Source organism: Protopterus annectens, chromosome 16.part0 (assembly GCF_019279795.1).
Source record: "Protopterus annectens isolate FY-2018-M chromosome 16.part0, PAN1.0, whole genome shotgun sequence".
Lineage (NCBI taxonomy): Eukaryota > Metazoa > Chordata > Ceratodontiformes > Protopteridae > Protopterus > Protopterus annectens.
Genome location: NC_056750.1, coordinates 868,446,204 through 868,470,638, shown reverse-complemented (window position 1 = coordinate 868,470,638; position 24,435 = coordinate 868,446,204). Strand labels below are relative to the sequence as shown.

Sequence of the window (24,435 nt, the reverse complement as noted above, 5' to 3'; positions counted from 1 at the left end):
ATTGAGCAAACATTACAACACAGAAGTACCCAAGAAGCACTGGGGATTGAGCAAACATTACAACACAGAAGTACCCAAGAAGCACTGGGGATTGAGCAAACATTACAACACGGAAGTACCCAAGAAGCACTGGGGATTGAGCAAACATTACAACACAGAAGTACCCAAGAAGCACTGGGGATTGAGCAAACATTACAACACAGAAGTACCCAAGAAGCACTGGGGATTGAGCAAACATTACAGCACAGAAGTACCCAAGAAGCACTGGGGATTGAGCAAACATTACAACACAGAAGTACCCAAGAAGCACTAAAAACATGATCTACTAAGCATTATTGACAATGATGATGTTGAAATCACAACCTGATACCAACAGTTGAAAAATAGATGCAAGGAAAACAGATATAGTAGTCAAAGAAAAAAAAAGACAAAAGTAGTGTTAATCACTGAAATCATTACACTCAGCAATTATAGTGCCTTATGTAGCAAGAGGGACAAATTCTTAAAATAACAAGATTTACAAGCAGAAACAAGAGCAATGTTCAAGAAAGACAGCAGACAGCTACAGTAGGAACAACAGGACTAATAAAGACATTACAATCATACTTAAATATGCAGGAGAAGGCAATTCTGTGCATACTGTAGAGAATGAACTTGGCTAATAGCAAAAACTGAAGCAATCAATACTGATCTGATAACATTTAATTATGTCCTGACTTATTAATGGGGTCCATTCTATCAAGGTCTGTAAACAACCTAAGCATGTGGAGAAATTAAACCTACAGAAACCATAAAAAGGATTGCTGTCAATATGAAAAAGATCAAACCCAGACAAAATAAGCGTTAAATATAAACATGATTGCCAAGGATATAGGGAAAGCCAACCACAACTACTAAGTGGGTCCCTATCAGCATCTCGTACGCTGACAATATCGAATGCGATACTGTCACATCGAGAATGCCGAAACTGCAGAAAAATCTCCATAAGGGAGATTTCCGTTTACTTCAATGTAGTGGGGTCTCGGAGTTGGTATATTTAAGTAGCGAGGGTGCGGGGGTGCAGGTACACCCTTTAGTGGGGCTTTTTTTTGGTATCGGCATTCGAAAATGTAATAGGTCGATCATTTCAGTTCGACATTTAGTGATTCGACCTATTACATTTTCAAAATGCTGATATAGACCCCAACTAAGTAACACTCATAAGGGAAAGCTGACTACAAGGAAACAAGAAAAAAAATCAGTACTTCAAAAATCAAGTATTCAGCCTGTCACACACACACACTGGGAATCAGTTTACCCACCTTCATTTTATACTGGTAACTATTCCTTTTGCTAAACTACTTGCCCTGATGAGGACCATATGTTGGTAACTTGTTGGGCAGAGAAGATAGAACTTCCCTTTTCCCAATGGAAATTTCCAGTACATCTTGTGGGATCCCAAAGCACTTGCAGTAAAATAAAACAATCTTTCCAGCTGCTCCTTCTTCACCTAGTGAAAGCAATCCACTCTTGTCCGAAAAGGAATGTCACCTCTGATTTAAGGTGCTAGATTTCATCCCAGCCACAGCAGTAAATCTGCCCAGTGCATGTTGGAAATTAGAGCAGAGTCTAACTTGACATAATCTGCAAAAAAGGTTCTACTTTCATATCCTGAAACTGGAATACACATCTTGGCTGCTCATTCATGTCCTGCCAATGAAAATTACAAACATAAGGGGAAGCAGAAGCCACCTTTGCAGAATACTAAGCCACTCCTGAATATTTACAACTTAACACTGGCAATGTGGGCACCAAGCTTGCTCCTCAAATACTAAGAATAATATTAAGAAAAACATAGAAATAAGAAACAGAAAAGTAATTATAGCTTCTTACCTAGCTTACCAAGTAGCAACTGTCCCACATCCTTGATGTCATTGTACTCATGAAGAAGAGAAATGTGTCTGTCCAACTCCTCAGGATTATAGCCACTGAAATAAAAGTATGATACATTATGCTCCATGACCTGGAAAAGTATATTAGTAACAAGCGTGTTTTAGGAACTGTACCAGTAACACACATGCTGTAGTAAATGTATCAGACATAACCATGCTGTAGTACATGTACCAGTGACAAGCATGCTGTAGTAACTGTACCAGTGACAAGCATGATGTAGCAACTGTGATGAGCATAATGTAGTAACTGTACCAGTGACGAGCATGCTGTAGTATCTGTACCAGTGACGAGCACGATGTAGTAACTGTACACCAGTGACGAGCACGATGTAGTAACTGTACCAGTGATGAGCACGATGTAGTAACTGTATCAGTGACGAGCACGATGTAGTAACTGTACACCAGTGACGAGCACGATGTAGTAACTGTACCAGTGATGAGCACGATGTAGTAACTGTACCAGTAACAAGCATGATGTAGTAACTGTACCAATGACGAGCACGATGTAGAAACTGTACCAGTGACGAGAACGATGTAGCAACAGTACCAGTGACGAGCATGCTGTAGTAACTGTACCAGTGACTAGCACGATGTAGTAACTGTACCAGTGACAAGCACGATGTAGTAAATGTACCAGTGACAAGCATGCTGTAGTAACTGTACCAGTGAAGAGCACGATGTAGTAACTATACACCAGTGATGAGCACGATGTAGTAACTGTACCAGTGATGAGCACGATGTAGCAACTGTACCAGTGACAAGCACGATGTAGTAACTGTACCAGTGACGAGCACGATGTAGCAACTGTACCAGTGACAAGCATGCTGTAGTAACTGTACCAGTGACGAGCACGATGTAGTAACTGTACACCAGTGATGAGCTCAATATATGTAACTGTACCAGTGATGAGCATGATGTAGCAACTGTACCAGTGACGAGTATGATGTAGCAACTGTACCAGTGACGAATATGATGTAGCAACTGTGATGAGCACAATGTAGTAATTGTACCAGTGACGAGCATGCTGTAATATCTGTACCAGTGACGAGCATGATGTAGTAACTGTACCAGTGATGAGCACGATGTAGTAACTTTACCAGTGACGATCTGGATGTAGTAACTGTACCAGTGACGAGCACAATATAGTAACTGTACCAGTGAAGAGCATGATGTAGTAACTGTACCAGTGACGAGCATGATGTAGCAACTGTACCAGTGACGAGCACGATGTAGTAACTGTACCAGTGACGAGCACGATGTAGTAACTGTACACCAGTGATGAGCACGATGTAATAACTGTACCAGTGATGAGCACGATGTAGCAACTGTACCAGTGACAAGCACGATGTAGTAACTGTACCAGTGACGAGCACAATTTAGTAACTGTACCAGTGACAAGCACGATGTAGCAACTGTACCAGTGACGAGCATGCTGTAGTAACTGTACCAGTGAAGAGCACGATGTAGTAACTGTACACCAGTGATGAGCACAATATAGTAACTGTACCAGTGACGAGCATGATGTAGCAACTGTACCAGTGACGAGCATGCTGTAGTAACTGTACCAGTGATGAGCACGATGTAGTAACTGTACCAGTGACAAGCACGATGTAGTAAATGTACCAGTGACAAGCATGCTGTAGTAACTGTACCAGTGATGAGCATGATGTAGTAACTGTACCAGTGACGAGCACGATGTAGTAACTGTACCAGTGACGAGCATGATGTAGTAACTGTACCAGTGACGAGCATGCTGTAGTAACTATACCAGTAACAAGCATGCTGTAGTAACTGTACCAGTGACAAGCACAATGTAGTAACTGTACCAGTGACGAGCACGATGTAGTAACTGTACCAGTGACGAGCACGATGTAGTAACTGTACCAGTGACAAGCACGATGTAGTAACTGTACCAGTGACAAGCATGATGTAGTAACTGTACCAGTGATGAGCACAATGTAGTAACTGTACCAGTGACAAGCATGATGTGGTAACTGTACCAGTGACGAGCATGCTGTAGTAACTATACCAGTAACAAGCATGCTGTAGTAACTGTACCAGTGACAAGCACAAAGTAGTAAATGTATCAGTAACGAGCACACTGTTGTAAATGTACCAGTGACAAGCATGCTGTAGTAACTGTACCAGTGATGAGCATGCTGTAGTAACTGTACCAGTGACAAGCACGATGTAGTAACTGTGCCAGTGAAAAGCATTCTGTAGTAGATGTATCAGTAACAAGCACACTGTTGTAAATGCATCAGTTAAAAGCATGTTGTAGTAACTGTACCAGCGACAAGCATGCTGTAGTAACTGTATCAATGACAAGCATGCTGCAGTATATATGATGGATAATGTTTGCAGCTGAAAATATTTTAGTATGATTTGTTTTGATTTATATAAATGTATGACTGCCTATGTCATAAGTGATAATTCAATAAAGATGTTTTAAAAAAATGCATACTATGATGCTACTAATTCATACCTCCCAAAAAGTCACAAAAGGAAGGGTGATATTTTAATTACACAACAAGGCATGCAAAAAAGCTATGCAAAGAGCTACAGTTCAATGCAAAAATTACAGTTGTGAGTAGAACAAGTCAATATTAGTTATATTACTATAGCAAGTTTGCAAAAAGACTGAGCAAAAGGTAGGAAACTGTGCACATTCAGATTGTACCAGTGAAGAGCACGATGTAGTAACTGTACACCAGTGATGAGCACAATATAGTAACTGTACCAGTGACGAGCATGATGTAGCAACTGTACCAGTGACGAGCATGCTGTAGTAACTGTACCAGTGACGAGCACGATGTAGTAACTGTACCAGTGACAAGCACGATGTAGTAAATGTACCAGTGACGAGCATGCTGTAGTAACTGTACCAGTGACGAGCATGATGTAGTAACTGTACCAGTGACGAGCACGATGTAGTAACTGTACCAGTGATGAGCACAATGTAGTAACTGTACCAGTGATGAGCACGATGTAGCAACTGTACACCAGTGATGAGCACGATGTAGTAACTGTACCAGTGACGAGCACGATATAGTAACTGTACCAGTGACAAGCATGATGTAGTAACTGTACCAGTGATGAGCACAATGTAGTAACTGTACCAGTGACGAGCACGATGTAGTAACTGTACCAGTGACGAGCATGATGTAGTAACTGTACCAGTGACGAGCATGCTGTAGTAACTATACCAGTAACAAGCATGCTGTAGTAACTGTACCAGTGACAAGCACAATGTAGTAAATGTATCAGTAACAAGCACACTGTTGTAAATGTACCAGTGACAAGCATGCTGTAGTAACTGTACCAGTGACAAGCATGCTGTAGTAACTGTGCCAGTGACAAGCATGCTGTAGTAACTGTACCAGTGATGAGCATGCTGTAGTAACTGTACCAGTGACAAGCACAATGTAGTAAATGTATCAGTAACGAGCACACTGTTGTAAATGTACCAGTGACAAGCATGCTGTAGTAACTGTACCAGTGATGAGCATGCTGTAGTAAATGTATCAGTAACAAGCACACTGTTGTAAATGCATCAGTTATAAGCATGCTGTAGTAACTGTACCAGCGACAAGCATGCTGTAGTAACTGTATCAGTGACGAGCATGCTGTAGTATATATGACGGATAATGTTTGCAGCTGAAAATATGTTAGTATGATTTGTTTTGATTTATATAAATGTATGACTGCCTATGTCATAAGTGATAATTCAATAAAGATGTTTTAAAAAATGCATACTATGATGCTACTAATTCATACCTCCCAAAAAGTCACAAAAGGAAGGGTGGTATTTTAATTACACAACAAGGCATGCAAAAAAGCTATACAAAGAGCTACAGTTCAATGCAAAAATTACAGTTGTGAGTAGAATAAGTCAATATTAGTTATATTACTATAGCAAGTTTGCAAAAAGACTGAGCAAAAGGTAGGAAACTGTGCACATTCAGACTGTACTTAGCATATGTATAACAGTGACAGTGTACAGTAGCCATTTCTGGGGGGAACACTGAAGACTTTGATTGAGAAGTTTGGGTAAGATGTCATTTTTACTGATTACAGTAACGCTTTTAAAACAGGTCTAACATGACTGTAAATTTAATTCTGGTAATATGGATTTTGTGGATCCAAACTGGCTAATAGTAAGGAGACAGGGGGACACATGATTACTTACATGGCCAACGGCTGAAGCAGAACAAAACAGGTGCAAATAACTCCCTCCAGAAAACCTTGTTTAAGATTTACACAGGCAATTGATTACCACAAGTGTCTTGAATACCAAATATGCTGATGACTTAAACTGAGGATTTAACATATTTTTGTTTAAATCCTTCCATTAAGAACACCCTCCTGGCTACTTTACTGACTCATTTGTCCCCCCATGAGATCTATGGCTGATAGGTTCCCTAGGGGGGAGTAGCAAGTAGAACTGAAGCAAGAGAGCCCCCACCATAAGAACAACTTGGAGTTTTTTTTTCTATGGCCCTATCCCTTATCACACATACCTGACAAATTGCTCAGGGTTGGGTGTGCAATGGTCATCAGCAAGGGGTTTCACTCACTTTTGCAATTTATGTAGCCCCTCAAAACTACCCTGCAGTCAATGCTCCCATGAAGTTTCGAGTCTCCAGCTGGGAACTCTAACATGGGAGCACATCTCAAAGGCATCTGTATCACTCTCTCCAGGGAAGTCTAACATGAGAGCACATCCTGAAGACATCTGCGTCACTCTCTCTCCTCCCAAGCAGAAGCGAGTTGATTCCTCCTCCTCATTCCTCTCTCCACATGATGCAAGCTCCAACAGGTGAGTACCCAAGCTGTTTACCAAATTCAGCTCACCTGGGTTGCAGTCAGGTTCTTACCTCTATGTTGTCAGAGCTGGCCTGGTTACAGTACATCTGGTAAACCAAGGGAGACTTGGACTGGCTAATCAAAAGGCTGAATGAAAATGGAGTTGTAGTCAAAGTCAAAGTGAACTACATTGTCATTCAGACTATACAACTTGTGCATCACTGAACAAAATTTCATTACTCGGTCTCAAGGTGGAGGCATTTCCACATATAGACACTCTACAGTACAACAGCTACTATTGACATGACACACTATTTTCTTAAACTCTGCTATACATACTGATCGCACATACAGGAGACTTTTTCTAATGTAGTCATTATTGCACAGTTGCTTTACAGCTTTGATTAGTGCAGAAATATATGAATTTAAGAATCTCAGTGGTGTTATTGCACAGAAATATTACTGCACAAAAAATATAAGGTATTGTCTTTAATTTTAAGCAGCCTTTTCAGAGTTCAACATGGTGTGGAGTTGGTGTGAATTTAGTAGTCTAATGGCCTGTGGGAAGAAACTCTTGTTGCATCTGGCTGTTTTGCATCTCATACTGCAGTAGTATTTTACCAGAAGATAAAATAGGTGAACAGCCCGGGTCTATATTATAAGATTGACAGTTGAAAACATCGAACAACATATGGTCAATGTCTTCAAACTTTGACCTTATAAAAAGACAAAAAAGAAAAAAGTACCCTAATTGGTTTAAACAGGGGGGCAAGCCCTGCTGCACCCCCCACACCCCCGCTACTTAAATATACCAACTCCGAGACCACACTACATTACAGTAAACGGAAATCTCCCCTTACAGAGATTTCCGTTTACACGCTCGAGATTCTGAGCATTCAATATTCTCGTATCGACAATGTCAGATTCAACATTGTCGGCTTTCGAGAATATCATATAGACCCCAACAGTCCATGGGCATGGTGGGTAGTGTCTCTGGTTATCTTGTTGGCCCTGCTGAGACACCACAACAGGTATACTTCTTGGATGGCTGGGAGCATGGTCCCAATGACTTTCTTTGCTACCCTAAACACTTTCTGGAGGGCCTTTTGGTCTGAGGTGAGGCAGTTACCGTACCAAGTTGCAATACTGTTGGCCAGTATTCTCTCTATGGTGCCACTGTAGAAGGTAGTGAGGACTGGAGAGGGGAGGTTTACTTTCCTCATCTTTCACTGGAAATGAAGGCGTTGCTGTATTTTCTTTACAATGGCAGAAGTATTAATGCTCCATGTTAGGTTATCACTGATATGTACCCCCAGGAATTTTGTGCTTTCCACTCTCTCCACTACTTCATTATGGATCGTTAGTGAGGAGTGTGTTTTATGCCTTCTTCTGAAATTGACAATGACCTCTCTGGTCTTGTTCATGTTTAGTGAGAGATTGTTGTCGTCGCACCAGATGAAGAGTTGACTAACTTCCTCCCTGTAAGCGGATTCATCATCGTTGCTAATGAGACCAATGACAGTCATGTCATCTGCAACTTGATGATGTAGTTCGAGTTAAGCTTGGCGGTGCAGTCCTGAGTTAACAAGGTGTACAAGGGGCTTTCAATGCAGTTGTGTTACTTCTTTCCTCAAACCTATTGAAGAAGGTGTTGAGCTTGTTCAGGAAGTTGATATCATCGCACTGTGCTGACATAGGCTTGTAGTCTGTGATGGAGTGTATGCCTTGCCACAGTCGCCTTGAGCCTCTGAGGTCGCTGAAGTAGCTCTGGATCTTCTGACCATATACCTTTTTGCTGTTTTTATGCCCTTGCACAGGTACATTCTGGCTGACTATCTCCTGATTTGAAGGCAGTGTTGCATGCTCTCGGGAGCTCATACACTTTGCTTGTGAGCCATGGTTCATGGTTGGCTCATGTGGTGATGCTCTTGGTGATTGTCACATTCCACACACTTTGATATGTAGCCTACTACCAACGCAGTGTACTCTTCCAGGCTGGTGTGCTGATCTATAGTGGCAGCTTCTTTGAACATGTTTTAATCTGTGCATTCAAAGCAATCCTCAAGTGCAGAGATTACTCCTCCTGACCAGAGTCTTATTTACGTTCTGGATGGTTTCTCCCTGATTAGCAGTGGTCTGTAGGCTAATGTCAGCATAATGAACAGATGATCTGAGTTACCAAGGTGCAGGAGGGGTTTTGCCCCGAATGCCTGTTTGACATTGGTGTAGGCTCGACCTAGTATGTTGGCACCTCTGGTGGCAAAGTCTGTATGTGGGTAGTAATGAGGCAGAACTGATTTTAGATTAGCCTGGTTAAAATCACCCGCTATGATACAGATACAATCAGGGTTTTTGTTATGCATTTCACTGACTTATTGGTAAAGTGTGGCCAGTGCTTCATTTGTGTTTGCACTTGGAGGAATATAAACAGCTGAGATAGTAACAGCTGAGAATCCCTTGGCAGGTAAAAAGGTCTGCATTTTACTGTTATGAACTCTATGTTCACAGAGCAGTAGGTGGAGACCTTCTTGCAGCTAGAGCATCAGTTGTTGTTTATGTAGATGCATACTCCACCTCCCCTGGATTTGCTATTAATAACCATCCTGGTTTCTGTCTGCTCTAAATAAAGGTAGACCATCCATATGAACAGTGCTGTCACTGATACTTGAATTTAGCCACGTTTCTGTAAGGATAAACATAAAACAGTTTCTCTCCTCTCTATAGCTGTTTAAGTAATCCATTTTGTTTTCCAGGGATCGAACGTTTGCTAGCATGACAGGTGGGAGTGCTGGTCTGTAGGTGTTTGCTTTCAGCCTGACATTAATACCAGCTCTAGTTTCTCTTTTCTGTGGTTTTTAGCATCTTTTTCATTGTCTTCTTCTTTTGGGTGTAGTGTATTTTTAATTTGATCATGTACAGCACTCTGAATCAAGATTAGACAAGATTCCTAGCTCTCCGAGTGTTTTTGACCTCACAAGCCCTAGAGAAAGCGGCTTAGTATACTAATTGCAAAGCCTGTAAACAGAAGATCTAGCACAGTATTTTTGCCATAAACTAACCCTGTATCTGTTTTCCTTCCAGTTTTCATTGTTTTTGTTGTTTCTGATGATATGTTGGATATTTACACAAATATTGCACCTGCCTTCCTCTACCCGCTGCCTCACAGGGTGCCGCCATCTTGGAAAAAAAAAAAAAAGAAAAAATGTAGTCCGTGTGAAGTCTACTTATATGACTCTCGGGGAACCAGGATCTTTTTTTCCTACTTTCGGAACAATAGAAAGTTTATTTTCATTACTGAGAACTGTGACTCTATGTATAGGTTCATAGATTGGTACTAGACTATCGGCCCTAGGGCCTATACAAGCCTAGTCATAACAATTCCCTGACTATTTCTTCCCACAATATTTACTTCCCTGGACCCCTGTCTAGCAAGGCGACTGACGTGATCCCAGGGATGAATATCCTATCTCCCATCCAATCATCAAGGTTCCTTTTGAAGAAGGCCAAAGAGGTGCTCTGCTTGACATGTATGGGCAGTCTATTCCAGAGTATGGGCAGTCTCTGGGTCAGGAACCTATCCCTCCAGCATGTTTTGTTCATAGTGATGTCAAGGTTTAGATCCCTGGAGTGTATGGCTCTGAGGGATTGGAATTTCTTTAAGTGGAGCATGTCCAGCAGCTCAGGGTTTGACATGGCCTTGTATGTTAAGCAGAGATCACCTCTGAATAGACGATATGCCACAGAGTACAGCTAGGGTCTTTTTAGACAGTCAGCATAGGGCATCTGCTTTAGGTCTGTGATTCTTTTAGTGAGGAATTTCTGTGGTCTTTCCAGCTGTTGCAGATGTCTTGTGAGATGCATTCCAAGTGGGGCGTTGTACTCTATAATGAGTCTACTGAGGGATGAGTACAGTGGGACAATGACCTCCTTTTTTCTGGATGGAAAGCCCTTAGTGATGAGGTGTGCCACATAAAAGGATTTCCTGACTGTTGCGGCGATGTGGTTATCGAAGTTGATTCCGCTGTCCACCTGTGTCGCTAAGTCTCTCATCACACTTTCGGTGTTTAGTGTATTGCCACCTATGTGGTAATTCATGGGTACATGTTTTTTTCCCAAAGGGGATAACTATACATTTCTTGGCATTAAACTTGAGCCCATGGCTCTGGCACAAAGCATCTGTTTCTGTAAGGCCCTTTTGTGGAATATCTAGTACTAACCTTAGTATATCCTGCTTCTTTACCACTTTGGAGAGACCATCCCTGTGATGATACAGGTCTCGAGAATTTTAACTACTGTACTCTGATGTTAACATAGAGTATGACCTTATAAACAATGGTATTAAAGATTCTCATTAGACTTGACCTACAACAGTTTAGCTTTGTCAAGGGAAGATCCTGCCAAATGAATCTGGTTAACTTGTATAAGAGGATTGTACAGGCTACTGATTGTGGTCATGCTGTTCACACTGCTATCTTGATCTGGCCAGTTTGACACCATACCTCATGTTGGCACTGTAAGTAAGCGTACTGCCATAAAGACAGATCCCTATGTGATAAGATGAATATCAAATTGGTTAAAAGACACAACCCACACATTGCAAGTGGCAGGTGCCTCATCAGTAAATACAAGAGTAACCAGTTGTGTCCCTCAGCGGTCAGTGTTGGGGCCCCTCCTTTTTGACATTTACTTTTCTGATCTAAAGAATGAAAATCATGGCCTCTGGCTAAGTTTGCAGATGACGACAGACTGGGAGTTATTGTGAAGTCCCCTTCTGATGCTCTAACCCTGTAGAAGAACATGCCCACATAAATAAGCAGTGTAGTTGAAATGTGTGCATATTAAATGCAAAAATATCGACTATTGTCACATTTGGCAAACAACCCCTTCCCTCCCTACACAGCATAGACAATACTCGACTTCAAAATGTACTTGTTCATAGGTAGGTACAAGGCTATCTGCCCAAAGGCATTTATAAGCCTAGTAGGAAAGTGTTGCCTTTCGCCACCCCATTAGTTTAATTTCCTGTGCCTCTGTCCAGCAGAGCCACTGAAGTGATCCCCGGGGTAAACTTCCTGTTTCCCATCCACTTGTCAAAGTTTCTCTTGAAGACTGTTAGAGAGGAGCTCTGCCTAAAGTAGATTGGAATCGTGTTCCAGAGCATGGGAAGTCTCTGGGACAGGAATCTATCCCTCCAGCACGTCCTATTTATTGTTGTGGTGAGGTTTAGGATCCCTAGAGCGTGTGCCTCAAGGAGATATGGTTTTCTTTAGGTGGGACATGTCCATCAATTCTGGGTTGGACATGCCTTGTATGTCAGGCAGAGATCACCTCTGAATAGGTGGAATGCAACCGAGTACAGCTGGAGTTTCTTCAGTTGAGCTGCATAGTGCATCTGTTTGAGGCCAGTGCATAGTGCATCTGTTTGAGGCCAGTGAGGTACTTCTGTGGTCTTTTCAGCTGTTGCAGGTGTCTTGTAAGGTACATCCCAAATGGGGCATTGTACTCTATGATGGGTCTGATGAGTGATGCGTAGAGGGGCACAATGACCTCTTTTGATCTGGATGCAAACCCTTTTGTGATTAGGTGGGCTACATAGAAGGATTTTCTAACCACTTTGGCAATGTGATTATCAAAGGAGAGATTACTATTTACTTGGGTCCCCAGATCCCTTATTTCGTCTTTTGTATTTAGGGGGCTACCACCTATGTGGTAATTTGTGGGTACTTTGTTTTTTCCAAAGGGGATGACTATGCACTTTTTGGCATTTAGCTTGAGGCCATGGTTTTGACACCAAGTATCTGTCTCAGTGAGACCCTTTTGGACGATGTCTGTATCAGCCGGTGAGTCAATTATAGCGCCTAGTTTGCAGTCATCTGCGACCTTGGTCAGCCATAGTCCTCCTGTGCTTGCCTGTACCTCTGAGAAGTATATGCTGAACAGGAGGGGTCGTAGGACTGAGCCCTGGGGAACGCCACTTGTAACCGGTTTAGAGTCAGACCTAGCTCTCGCAAATGTTACCATGTGGGTTCTGCCCATGAGCCGGTTGGCAACGCATCTTGTGATGTAGGGGTTTATGTTCAGGATGGTGAGCTTGTCTACAATACCAGAATGGGGAATGGTGTTGAGGGCCTTTGCAAGGTCTAGGTTGGCTGTGTGGACCACCTTTCCATCATCCATAGCCTTGGTAACTGTCCACCAGGTTTAGGAGGTATGATCTGCCATTAACAAAGCCAAACTGGTTAGGGTCCAGTGTTTGGAGACTCCCAATGTCTCTGCTAATGAGATCCAGACCAAGCTAGTCAGGCTTATAGGGCGATAGTTCCCAGGGTCTGTTGTGGCTCCACCTTTGTGAAGCGAAATAACTGTTGCTGTGTGCCACTTTATGGGCACGTAGCCTGTGTAGAGGCCGAGTCTGAACAGTGTGTTTAGATGAGTGGTTAGTTCATCTCTGAGTTCAAGTAGTACACAGCCTGGGACACTGTCCAATCCCATCGATGCTGTGTTTTTTGGCTTTGGAGAGGACTGTTTTAACCTGAGTGTCTGTGATTTCAGGAGTACTACATTCTTCTGGTATGGTTATGGGCCCTTTTGGGGGTGAAGTTTGCATTAAACCGGTCTGCCAGGATGTTGGCAATATCGGTTGGTTCAGTGTATTTTGTGTCATTCTGCACTAACTCCGAGCAGATTTGGGAATTGCCACTTAGATTCTTGACATAGCTAAAGAATGCCTTGAGGTTATTTTTGGAGTCCTTGGCAATTTTTCTTTTGAAGCTACTCTTGGATGACTTTATGAGGGATCGTAGTTTCTTGCTGATACTGATCAGGGATGTCTTCCCCTCTTGGGATTTTACTCTTTTCTGTGCTACTTTCCTCCTTCTATTGTATAGCTTGTTTATGGCAGGGGTCCACCAGACTCGTTTCCTTTTCTTGGAGGAGTGAGTCTTAGTTTTGCTTGAGATAGCACGATCCAGGCATTCTTGTAGGTACCCGCAGAGTGCATTAGTAAAGGATTTTACAGCTTGGGCATTCTCCTTCAGCATGGGGGATTTGAAACTTTCCACCTCGGTCTTAAGTAACATGAAGTTTGCTTTTGAAAAGTTTTTCACGGTGGTTTCTTTGACCGGGGGTGGGGGTGGAATGTGGATATCCAGAGTGATTAGTTTATGGTCAGATCTAACCAGCGAGGGGTTGACCTCCGGTGTGGAACTCCGGTCGCCCATGTTGGTAATGACCAGGTCCAATATGTTGTCACCTCTGGTGGGGGTGTTGACCAGTTGATCCAGGGTGTTTGAGTTTATAAATTCTAGGAAATGTTGGGCAAGGGCGTTAGTACTGGAGTAGTTCTCCCAGTTAATGTTTGGGTAACTGAAATCACCCAATATCAGGGTGTTTGGTAGGACCTTTATGTTTCCCAGTGTTTCCAAAAATGCGGAATGGGGGTCCTGGGAGATGGTGGGTGATCTGTAGCAAGCTGTAATTTGAATAGCAGTTTTGCCCATTGTTATTTGCATGTGGATGATCTCTGAAGCATCGTGCTGTGCCACTAACCTGGAGGTGTGGGTATCCTTGATGAATATGGATACTCCCCCGCCTTTTGTATTTCAGTCCGGGTTTTGTGGCCGAAATGTATGGTATGAGTTGTAGCCCTAGTGCTGGGGTGCTCTCTGGAGCCTTAAACCAGGTTTCTGTTATTGCACATATATTGATTTTCTCCATACTGAGGAGTGCCTCGAGTACGTGCATTTTGAGGTTTAGACTTCTGGCATTGAGTAGCATTACCTTCAGTTTTTTGTTACTTGTGCTATTTACGGTGGTGGGTTTGTCTTTTGAGCCTTGCCTAAAAAAGGCACTATGTGGGATGGCAAGAGTCTTGGCCAGTATTCGAAAGCCTAAGGGTAACAGGTGCAAGCCGTCTCTAGCGAAGCAGTGTGGCTTGTCGAGCATGTCATCCCAAGCTGACAGACACTGGATCCCCTTTGAATGACACCAGAAGCTTAGCCAATTGTTGAAATTGATAATTTTTGTTGTGACCTTGGATCATGGATTGATATTTCCCTTTCTTTTGCTTATCACATGACAGCAGTAGTCAGCTAACTGCCAACATAATATCATCCAGATTTAAACAGGTCATTGTTCCCTCAAATTCAGCACTAATTATGCCAGCTATTGAATATAATGTCCCTTTGGTAAGTACATCACTATATATAAAAAACAATAAGAAAGACCTTAGCGGTACCCAAGAAGGTCACAGGCTTAAAGACCCTGAGCTATGAAGAGAGAATGGAAGTACTGTCCTTTAATTCAGTGTGTTACAGACTCTTGAGGGGAGATCTATGCCTTGTCTTCCATGACATTACAGACCCAGTTATCATCTTGTTATCTCTACAACTAAATTATTCCACAAATATCAGAACCAAAAATGTAAATTTTCAACAGCATATAACATGATGGCTAGACAGATTCTTCAGGCAGCACCTCCTGAGTCTCAGATTAAGCTCACTGCTTACACTACCATACGTAAGATACACTATCATTCTTCAAACAAGACTTAGGTAATTGGATTGGCATCTACAAATTCATCTAATGCCTGACTAGCCTAGACTTTCTACATAAAGGGGATATAGCCTAAGGGTGAGTACATTGTAAATGGTCACGAGACTTAGTCAACTTCTTACTATGGGGGGAATACATGTGTAAACACACGCACACACACATATACATATGCACTTATATTGAAGCTTGATACAGGGTTTGAGTCTTACCTTTGAAATGGAAATTTGCTAGGCTCACAATGGTCCACTAGGGCAGCTAGCCTAGTACTTACTTAAGGACCCATATCCATCCTCAATCTCTTTTTTACATTTTCCACATGGGGTCTGTAGATCAGAGCGTGTGTATAGACCTTTAAGAAGCATTTCCAAATGTAGCACTTGCAAATAAATGGTGAGCACGTGTAGGCAGCAGTGCAATTCTGAGAGAACAGCCAGAGTGTTAACGTCTGAGGGTGGTAGTCAGTCTGTTTATGAGTTTATTTAAGTTTAAGTTACAAAGCCTCATTTCTGATGTGTTTGTGTAATAAAACTGTTTGAACTGAACCCATGAATGTTCGTCTGTTTCATCCTGACGAGATAGGCGACATGGTGTCAGAACCAGGATTAAGAGAACAACTTCTTCAAGCTATGAGGTGCAGAGTGAAGGTTGTAGATCAGAGTGTATGTGCTGTGTCTTCACAAAGCATAACAAGACTGAGCACACCCATGTATATATACCAGGCACGTGCTATTCCTAGTGCCATTTTGAGACTGCAGCCAGAGAGTGAGTTTGGATGATTGCAGTACTTAGTTTGTATACAAGTTACTTAAGTTAAAGTCAGTAAACATCTATTGTAATGTGTTAGCATAAAATAAAGCTGCTTGAACAGAACTAACAAAGAGTCTTCTATTGTGTCCAAAGTTGGAGAGCGACAATATATATATATATATATATATATATATATATATATATATATATACATACAACTTTTAGGAAGCCATTAAAGGGAGAAGCTCTCCAAGCACAGACTGGAACGGTAGGATGGCCTCCTCACAGATCAACAAGAAATTATATCTAATATCGAGGCCCTAACAGTATGAGTCAGAAAATGATCAAAAGGCAAAGGCTGCAAATACTGAGCCCTAAAAAAAATGAATACAGTAAATGAGGCCAAATTCCTGGAGTCACAGACTATATAATAATGCATGGAAAATGTCATACCTGACTACGGCACACATGTCCACTGAGAAGACATTCCTGGAGTCACAGACTATATAATAATGCACGGTACATTTCATACCTGACTACGGCACACATGTCCACTGAGAAGACATTCCTGGAGTCCCAGACTATATAATAATGCATGGAAAATTTCATACCTGACTACGGCACACATGTCCACTGAGAAGACATTCCTGAAGCAGACAGTCATGTCTTTTGGACACTTACCTTTAATAGTAGCAACTACCAATGGAAAGTTGACCACATGATGTCAAAAACTGAGGCAACTAGCAATCCATTTGCAGAGATTTGATTATAAATTTGTAATCTCTCCCTTCCTACAGCAAAGAAGATTAAACAGCCGTTGTGTCAAAGTAGGAACTGGGGAAATTTTTTTCACTAGCTTCTGGCAACACTACCCCCCCCCCCCAATAAAATTAAACAAGAAGATAATTGGACATGCTTAAGGAATTTTATGACAACACTAAGGTGCAGAAGCAACACCAAATTACTGTGGAACATGAAATACAAGTCCCTAAAAAATAGGCCATGAAGCTCCAAAATAATGCAGGCAGATATAATGGCCATCATAAACAATGTCTTCCAAAGATAAACTTCAAAGCTACTAAACTAACAGCTTCAAACAGCAGAAACTCATGCCTATTAGTTATTAAATTCAGCTTTCGGGTAACTGACGGGTCCTGGACTACCATGAAGGACTGCATGAGCAGTTTGACCTGGTCCATGGTCTTGCCTACTAAGGTAGATACCAATTAATAATAACAATAGCAGCGCAATCATAATAATAATCATAACAGTAATAACATTATATAAACAGCAGGCACCACATCAAACAGTAATAACATTATATAAACAGCAGGCACCACATCAAACAGTAATAACATTATATAAACAGCAGGCACCACATCAAACAGTAATAACATTATATAAACAGCAGGCACCACATCAAACAGTAATAACATTATATAAACAGCAGGCACCACATCAAACAGTAATAACATTATATAAACAGCAGGCACCACATCATAATAATGATCAAACAGTAATAACATTATATAAACAGCAGGCACCACATCAAACAGTAATAACATTATATAAACAGCAGGCACCACATCAAACAGTAATAACATTATATAAACAGCAGGCACCACATCATAATAATGATCAAACAGTAATAACATTATATAAACAGCAGGCACCACATGACACATGGAGATACATCCTTAACACTCGGACACATTTCTGTTAATCTGGACTCTTGGTGAGTTAAAACTAGTACAATCTCCCTTACTGTACCATACCTAGGCTACTCAGTAAAAAACAAAGTATATATATTTACACACTGTGAATGCAGAGCATAAAAAATAAAACCCCCACAACAGCCTAAGACAACATTTCCCATTCACTGCAATGTAAATACACAAAGAATTTTTACCCAATAATATACAAAATCCACACAACCTACAAATATACCATCTAAATCACCCACTCAGGAAATGAAATTGGGTGCAATCAGAGTAATATGTAAATAAAACACGGACAGCATTACCCATTCACTGAAATTGAAAAAAATAATTAAAACACGGCAAACAAAATCCACATATAACCCTCTTATGAACTGCTCAGCTAAATCAAGCTACTAGAAATTAAATTAACTTGTATTACAATGAAAAAAAATTAAAAACTAAAACACACTGTACTTAACCACTCAGAAAATATTACAGATAAAACAGAGATGATTATACCCACCAAAAAACAAACAAAAATGGTTTCTAACACTTCATCAGATTATTAACATACATCAAATGAATTAACAGAATACAAAAAATATTAACATTTTCCTCTGAATTAGAGAACAAAGACACTAGAGACAGTAAACACCACCCATGACGTCATATTCCACAAAATTGGCCGAATAACATAGTCCACTGAAGACGATGGTAACTTCTACTCTAATATCACAAAAACAGAAAAAAACATATATGTAATATGTCAGGTCGTGATTTGAAAGAGACATCAAATATCTTGAACTGTACAATATTAAGGAACTGAGTGTGTGACTTTTGTATTTGCAACTCGTTACAAAACTGATTCCCTAAAACTGCAGTATAAGATATTTCAAGAAATTGTGTATGTATATAAATATATATACAGGTATATGCACACAGACAGTGGTAGATGCGTGTGTGTATGCATGTATATATATATATATATACATACACACACACACACACACACATATATATATATATATATATATATATATATATATATATATATATATATATAGGCACATACACACATGCATGTACATATCGAAAAACTTTTAGTTATGTACTTACCATAATTTTAGATGTTTGGGATCCATCTCGCCTACATTCTGTACTGATAGGTTCGGAGCCGATCCTCGGCTCCGACTCGGCACGCTATACTATAGAGCGAAGTCTCTATTGGCTGAGCTATTCTACATCCCAGGATGCACCACCACAGCTTCCCCAGATCTTGTTTGTCCACACACATGCACACAGATATAGACTGTTGATATAATATTGCCAGGTGTTTCAAGATGAAACGGCTAAACTTGAACCGTCCGGTCTCTTCTGATCTCCAAGGCAGGGGGAAGGAGGGTGGGTTATTAGGAATGTAGGCGAGATGGATCCCAAACATCTAAAGTTATGGTAAGTACATAACTAAAAGATGTTATGTGATCCTATCTCGCCTACATTCTGTACTGATGGGACAGCGTCCCTAGCACCTGATTCCTGGGTGGCTCACTGGAAAACACTCCTGAGAACTGTGGAACCGAAGGAAATTCGCCCCCGAGATGCCACGTCCAATTTGTAATGAGAAATAAATGTGTGAGGAGAGGACCAGGTAGCCGCAGCACAAATGTCGCTAATGGCAAGCTTAGAATGAAAGGCTGTTGAAGTAGCCATAGCCCTTGTAGAATGAGCTTTCACTGAGTTTGTAAGTTCTTTATTAGAAAGGAAGTAAGTATGGCTGATACAGTCCCTGATCCACTTGGCAATAGTGACCTTCGTGACGGCTTTGCCCAATTTATTGTCCGAAAAGGACACAAACAACTGATCTGTTTTCCTTGTTTGGTGCGTCCTATCTAAATAGAAATGTAATTGCCTGTGAACATCCAATGAGTGGAAGATGTATTCCGCTCTGTCTGAGTAGTTTGGGAAGAAAACTAGAAGTTCCAATGACCGTTGAAGACAAAAACTAGAACAAACCTTGGGAACAAAGGATGGATTAGGCCTGAGGGAAACTCTATCCTTGTGAAAAAACAGGTACGGTGGTTTGACACATAGGGCTTGAAGTTCCGAAACTCTTCTGGCTGATGTAATTGCCACCAAAAAAGCAGTCTTCCAAGAAAGAAATTTCAAGTCACAAGTTGCTGCCGGTTCGAAGGGGGAAGAGGTCAAAGCACCTAACAAGAAATTAAGATCCCACGGTGGAGCGGGATGAGAAATCGGAGGTCGTAGCAGCCCAGCACCTTTCATGAAGGCTTTACACAACTTATTGCTCATCAAAGGTGGGTCTATACTTTCATGAAAATTAGAAATAGCTGCCAATTGAACCTTGATGGTAGAGACCGAAAAACCTTGATTGAATAAAGAAGCTAAAAACTTCAAAACTTCTGGTACCGGGGCAGTAATGGGATCTAATCCCCGGAGTTGGGCCCAAATGGCGAATCTCTTCCATTTGCTGTTATACATCTTTTTAGTCGAATTCTTGTGGGCCAAGGACAAGATATGTATGACTTCCGAGTCCAAAACCTGGTTCCTGACTATGGTCGGAAGTGGAGGAGCCAAGCTGTTAACCTCAACGAGTGAAGGGACTGATGAAGCTGTCCCGACTGGTGGATCAAGAGGTCTGGAACCTGGTCCAGGATTTCCAAAGAAAGGGCAGCCAGACTTGATGAGGCCAGTATGGGGCAACTAAAATCATCTTGCTCTGCAAGTGAATCGCCTTCTGGATCACCCTGGGAAGAAGGGGAACCGGCGGAAAGGCGTACAGTAGGCCGGTGGGCCAAGCTTGGACTAGGGCGTCCTTGGGAACCCCCCCCCCCCGGAACTGGGGTGAGAGAGAAGAACTGTTGACATTTCGTGTTGAGAGGAGTTGCAAAGAGGTCGCAACAAGGAGTTCCCCATCTTCTGAAGATCTGAGTTGCCACTCTGTCGTTCAGAGACCACTCGTGCTGGGAGAGAATAGTTCTGCTCAGTCTGTCGGCTATCACATTGGATCTCCCCGGAATGTGTGTTGCTACCAAGAAACGGTTGGTTGCAATCGCCCAATCCCATACTTTCATGGCCTCTCTGCAAAGGGGGTAGGACCTGGTCCCTCCCTGCTTGTTCAGGTACAAGACTACTGACATGTTGTCGGACTGAACAGCAATCATGCCCTGGGGGAGGTAACTGTGTAGTGCTTGTAGCGATAGAAGCACCGCCCTCATTTCCAGTATGTTGATGTGGAGGGAACTCTCGTCGGGGTGCCACTTGCCTTGGACTGACCTGCCCAGGTAATGTCCTCCCCACCCCGTCTGGGAGGCGTCCGTAGTCAAAGTGGCCACTGGAGGTGGAGGAACGAAGGGTCGCCCCTGATCCAGGTTGGAGGAAAGAAGCCACCAACGGAGGTTCTGTTTGCACATCTCCGTGATTAGAATGAGGTGACTGAGAGGGAGATCCTGATAAGACCACTGGACTGACAGGAGCCACTGGAGAATCCTCATATGCAATCTTGCTAAGGGGACTAGGGGAACGGTAGCCAACATGGAACCCAACAGTTGTAGGACCATCCTGGCTGGGGCTCGGCGTTTGAGGAGCAATGCTCAAACTTGAGACTGTAATATTTCTATCCTCTCTGTAGGAAGACAGACCCTTCTACTCCGATAAACCGTATGCGCTGAGATGGCAGCAACACAGACTTTTCCCAATTGAAGGTGGTTCCTAGGGAGTTGCCTAGAGATATAGTGGCTGCTAGGTTCTGTAAGAGTAGACGCCTGGAGGTGGCAGTTAGAAGCCAGTCGTCTAGGTATGGAAACACCTGGAATCCTAGACTTCTCAGGTGAGCAGTCACCACTGCCAAGCATTTGGTGAACACCCTGGGGGCTGTGGTGAGACCAAAGGGCAGTGCACGGAACTGGAAATGACTGTCTCCCAGGCTGAAGCGCAAGTGTCTCCTGGACGCCTGATCTATCAGAATGTGATAATAGGCGTCCTTGAGATCTATGGAGCACATCCAAACACCTTCCTCCAGCAGCGGGAGAATGGATTGTAAGGTGACCATCCGGAACTTGGACTTCTTGACAGAACGGTTGAGTTTGCTGAGATCCAAAATGGGCCTCACGTCCCTGGTCTTTTTTGGCACCAAAAAGAATCTTGAGTAAGTCCCTAATCCGGTCTGGTCTTCGGGGACCAGTTGGATGACTCCTTTTTGAAGCAGCTTTGAGATTTCGATGGCTGCGAGATCCCGTTGACTGGGTGGTGGGTCCGGGATTTTCCGGGATGGTGGGGGGGGGGCTGAGAAAAAGGGATGGTGTAACCTCCGGCAATGATTCGGTGCACCCATCGGTCCTGAGTGATATTCTCCCAGGCCTTTAGGTGCCTCGAAAAACGACCCCCGACTGGCTCCGGAGCGGCGCAGTCGGGCAATCCTTCAGGGATGCTGGAAGGTTGAGGAGCCACGAAAGGACTCGCGGTCTCCAGTGTTGCGGGGGCCTCTGCCGCCTCTGGGACGGCGTCTTCCTGAAAAATTTCCCCCTCCTCTGCCTCTAGAAGGGGAATCATCCTGCTGTGAGGGGTAAGTCGTTTGGGATTTACGGAACCACATTTTCCCCCCCTCTTCTAGCCTTGGGATAAGGCCGGAAGGGAGTGGAAAAGCGTGCCCCTACGGCAGTCAAAGTCTTACCCTCTTGTTCACAGCGGGTCAAGGTGTCCTTTACCTTGGGTCCAAACAAGGAGGACCCATCAAAGGGAGCGTCGGCAAAGGAAGACTTGAAGGCCTCCGCAAAGTGACACAGGCGGAGCCAGGCTTGTCTCCGTAGAGCAATACCTGTTCCCGCCGCTCTACTCGCCCCCTCGGCTGCATACGAAATGAGTCTCATGGACGAGTTCGATAATGATGATAAGGTAGCCAGCTGAGAGCTAACCGTCTGGGCCAACTGCTCAGGTAGGTTACCAGAGAGGGTATCTGAAAGTTCCTTGACCAGATCTCTCTGAAGTCTGGTGAAGTGTGTCAGATAATTCAGAGACCTTATAGTAAAGGCTGCTGAAGTAAGTGTGCGCTTCCCGTACCAATCCATGCTCCTAGACTCTTTATTAGGATGATAGACGGACGTAGACGCCTCTGCCACATCTTGTTGGGTAGTAGATGCCACCATCAGGGCATCTACAGCCACACCTTTAGAAAGGAATCCCTTTTCGGGGGGGGGGGGGCTGAAAGAAATTTATTAGGGCGAGCTGGCACCGGTTCCACAGAATCCGGGTGCTCCCACGCCCTTCGAGAGATCAAATCCAGAAGCTCATCGAAGGGCGGAGACACCCAGGAGGTGGAGGGCTGAGCCCCGAAGGCCTTGAGGAATACCGACTCCTCAGCAGAAGGGGGTTTGGATTGCCAGTCGCCTCGTTGCTTCAGGATTTCTAAGATGTCTGCAAAGGAGACATCATCCGAGGACGACTTGGGGGACCCTTCCGCATTATCCAGGTCGGTGTCCGAGGTGAGAGACTCGTCCGGGGAGTCGACGTGCTTCCTCTTGCACTGTCTCTTCCTGGGAGGTTCCTCCGAAGAAGCCTCGGAAGGACCTCCGGGAAGGGGGAAATCCCCAATGGGGGTGACCTCAGGCCCCAGGGCTCCACTGTCTTGAGACAGGGGGACTACAAAGGAACCAGTCTCCGTGCCAAGGGAAGATGTCGGAGAGATGGCGGAGGTAGCCAAGGAAGATTTGGCCAAAGCACTCCTCATGGCCCTGAAGGCCGGACCCCCCCCCCCCCGAGTCCTGGGAAGGTCTGACCCCCGAGGCCACAACAGTAGACGGCACCCCCGCAGCCGACGCACTGAGAGGGAGGCTCGGAACTGAAACCATCGGTCCCGAAGCGTCACCCCCGGGGCCGACCGAGGAGGTCCGAGTACCGAACTCCGACCCGAAGGTCATGGTTGGAGTAAGGGTCGGAGCCGACCCAAAAACCTCCACCGGCTCCACCAGCACCGACTCCAACGGCGCCAAGGCTGTTGGAGGAGGAACCAAGACAACAGGGTGGACAATCGGCTCCAGAGCCGACTGGGCTGGAGCCGAGACTAACTTTTGGAAGACTGGAGACTGAAACAGCCTTTGAAGCACCCTGTCTATATCCGAATCGGACATCCTCGAGAACTGAGAAGAGACCGATCAGGCCCGAGTTGACTTCTCCGCCGGTTCCGAAAGACTGGGGGACCGGCTCCGAATAGTCTCAAGTAGTATCGGTGCCGAGGGAGATTCCACCAGCACAGCAATTTCCCTCGGAGCCGACGAGGACTTCGGCGCTGAGGTAGAAGAGTCTGAGCGAGCGACCTTTCTCGGCTCCGAAACCAATGGAGCCGGAGAAGGTGACCCGCCTCTCGATGCTCGAGCGCTTGGCTCCAAGGACAGAGGAGTCGAGGCTGGAGGCATCGAGGCAGACCGTTCCGACCTCGGCTCCGAAGTCCGTGGAGCCGATGGAGAAGCCTGCCTTGATTTTTTTGCTGTCGGCTCCGAAGGACTGGTCGGAGCCGAAGACTTCTTCTTCCTGGAGGGAGAGGGGGAAGAAGATAAAGCCTCCTCAAAAGAAGGGGTGATAAGCCCCTTCAGTATCAATTTGTTTTTCCTCTCTTGGAGGACACGAGAAGAAAACGCGTGGCATACACTACAAGACTCTTGAAGGTGCTTAGGGCCTAGGCAATA

At 43.7% G+C, this 24,435-nt stretch overlaps 1 protein-coding gene across 5 annotated transcripts in view; it reads right to left on the bottom strand.

The window, feature by feature from the left end:
- Window positions 1–24,435, bottom strand: part of LOC122790457 (DNA repair protein SWI5 homolog) — a 1,611,811-nt gene that overhangs the window by 581,336 nt on the left and 1,006,040 nt on the right. For 3 of the 5 annotated variants that reach the window (XM_044058002.1, XM_044058000.1, XM_044058003.1), the window contains one exon: window positions 1,873–1,967. In XM_044058002.1, coding sequence (XP_043913937.1) covers window positions 1,873–1,967 — 95 coding nt within the window. The remainder of the gene's footprint in view (window positions 1–1,872; window positions 1,968–24,435) is intronic. The other 2 variants (XM_044058001.1, XM_044058004.1) reach the window with 1 other exon arrangement.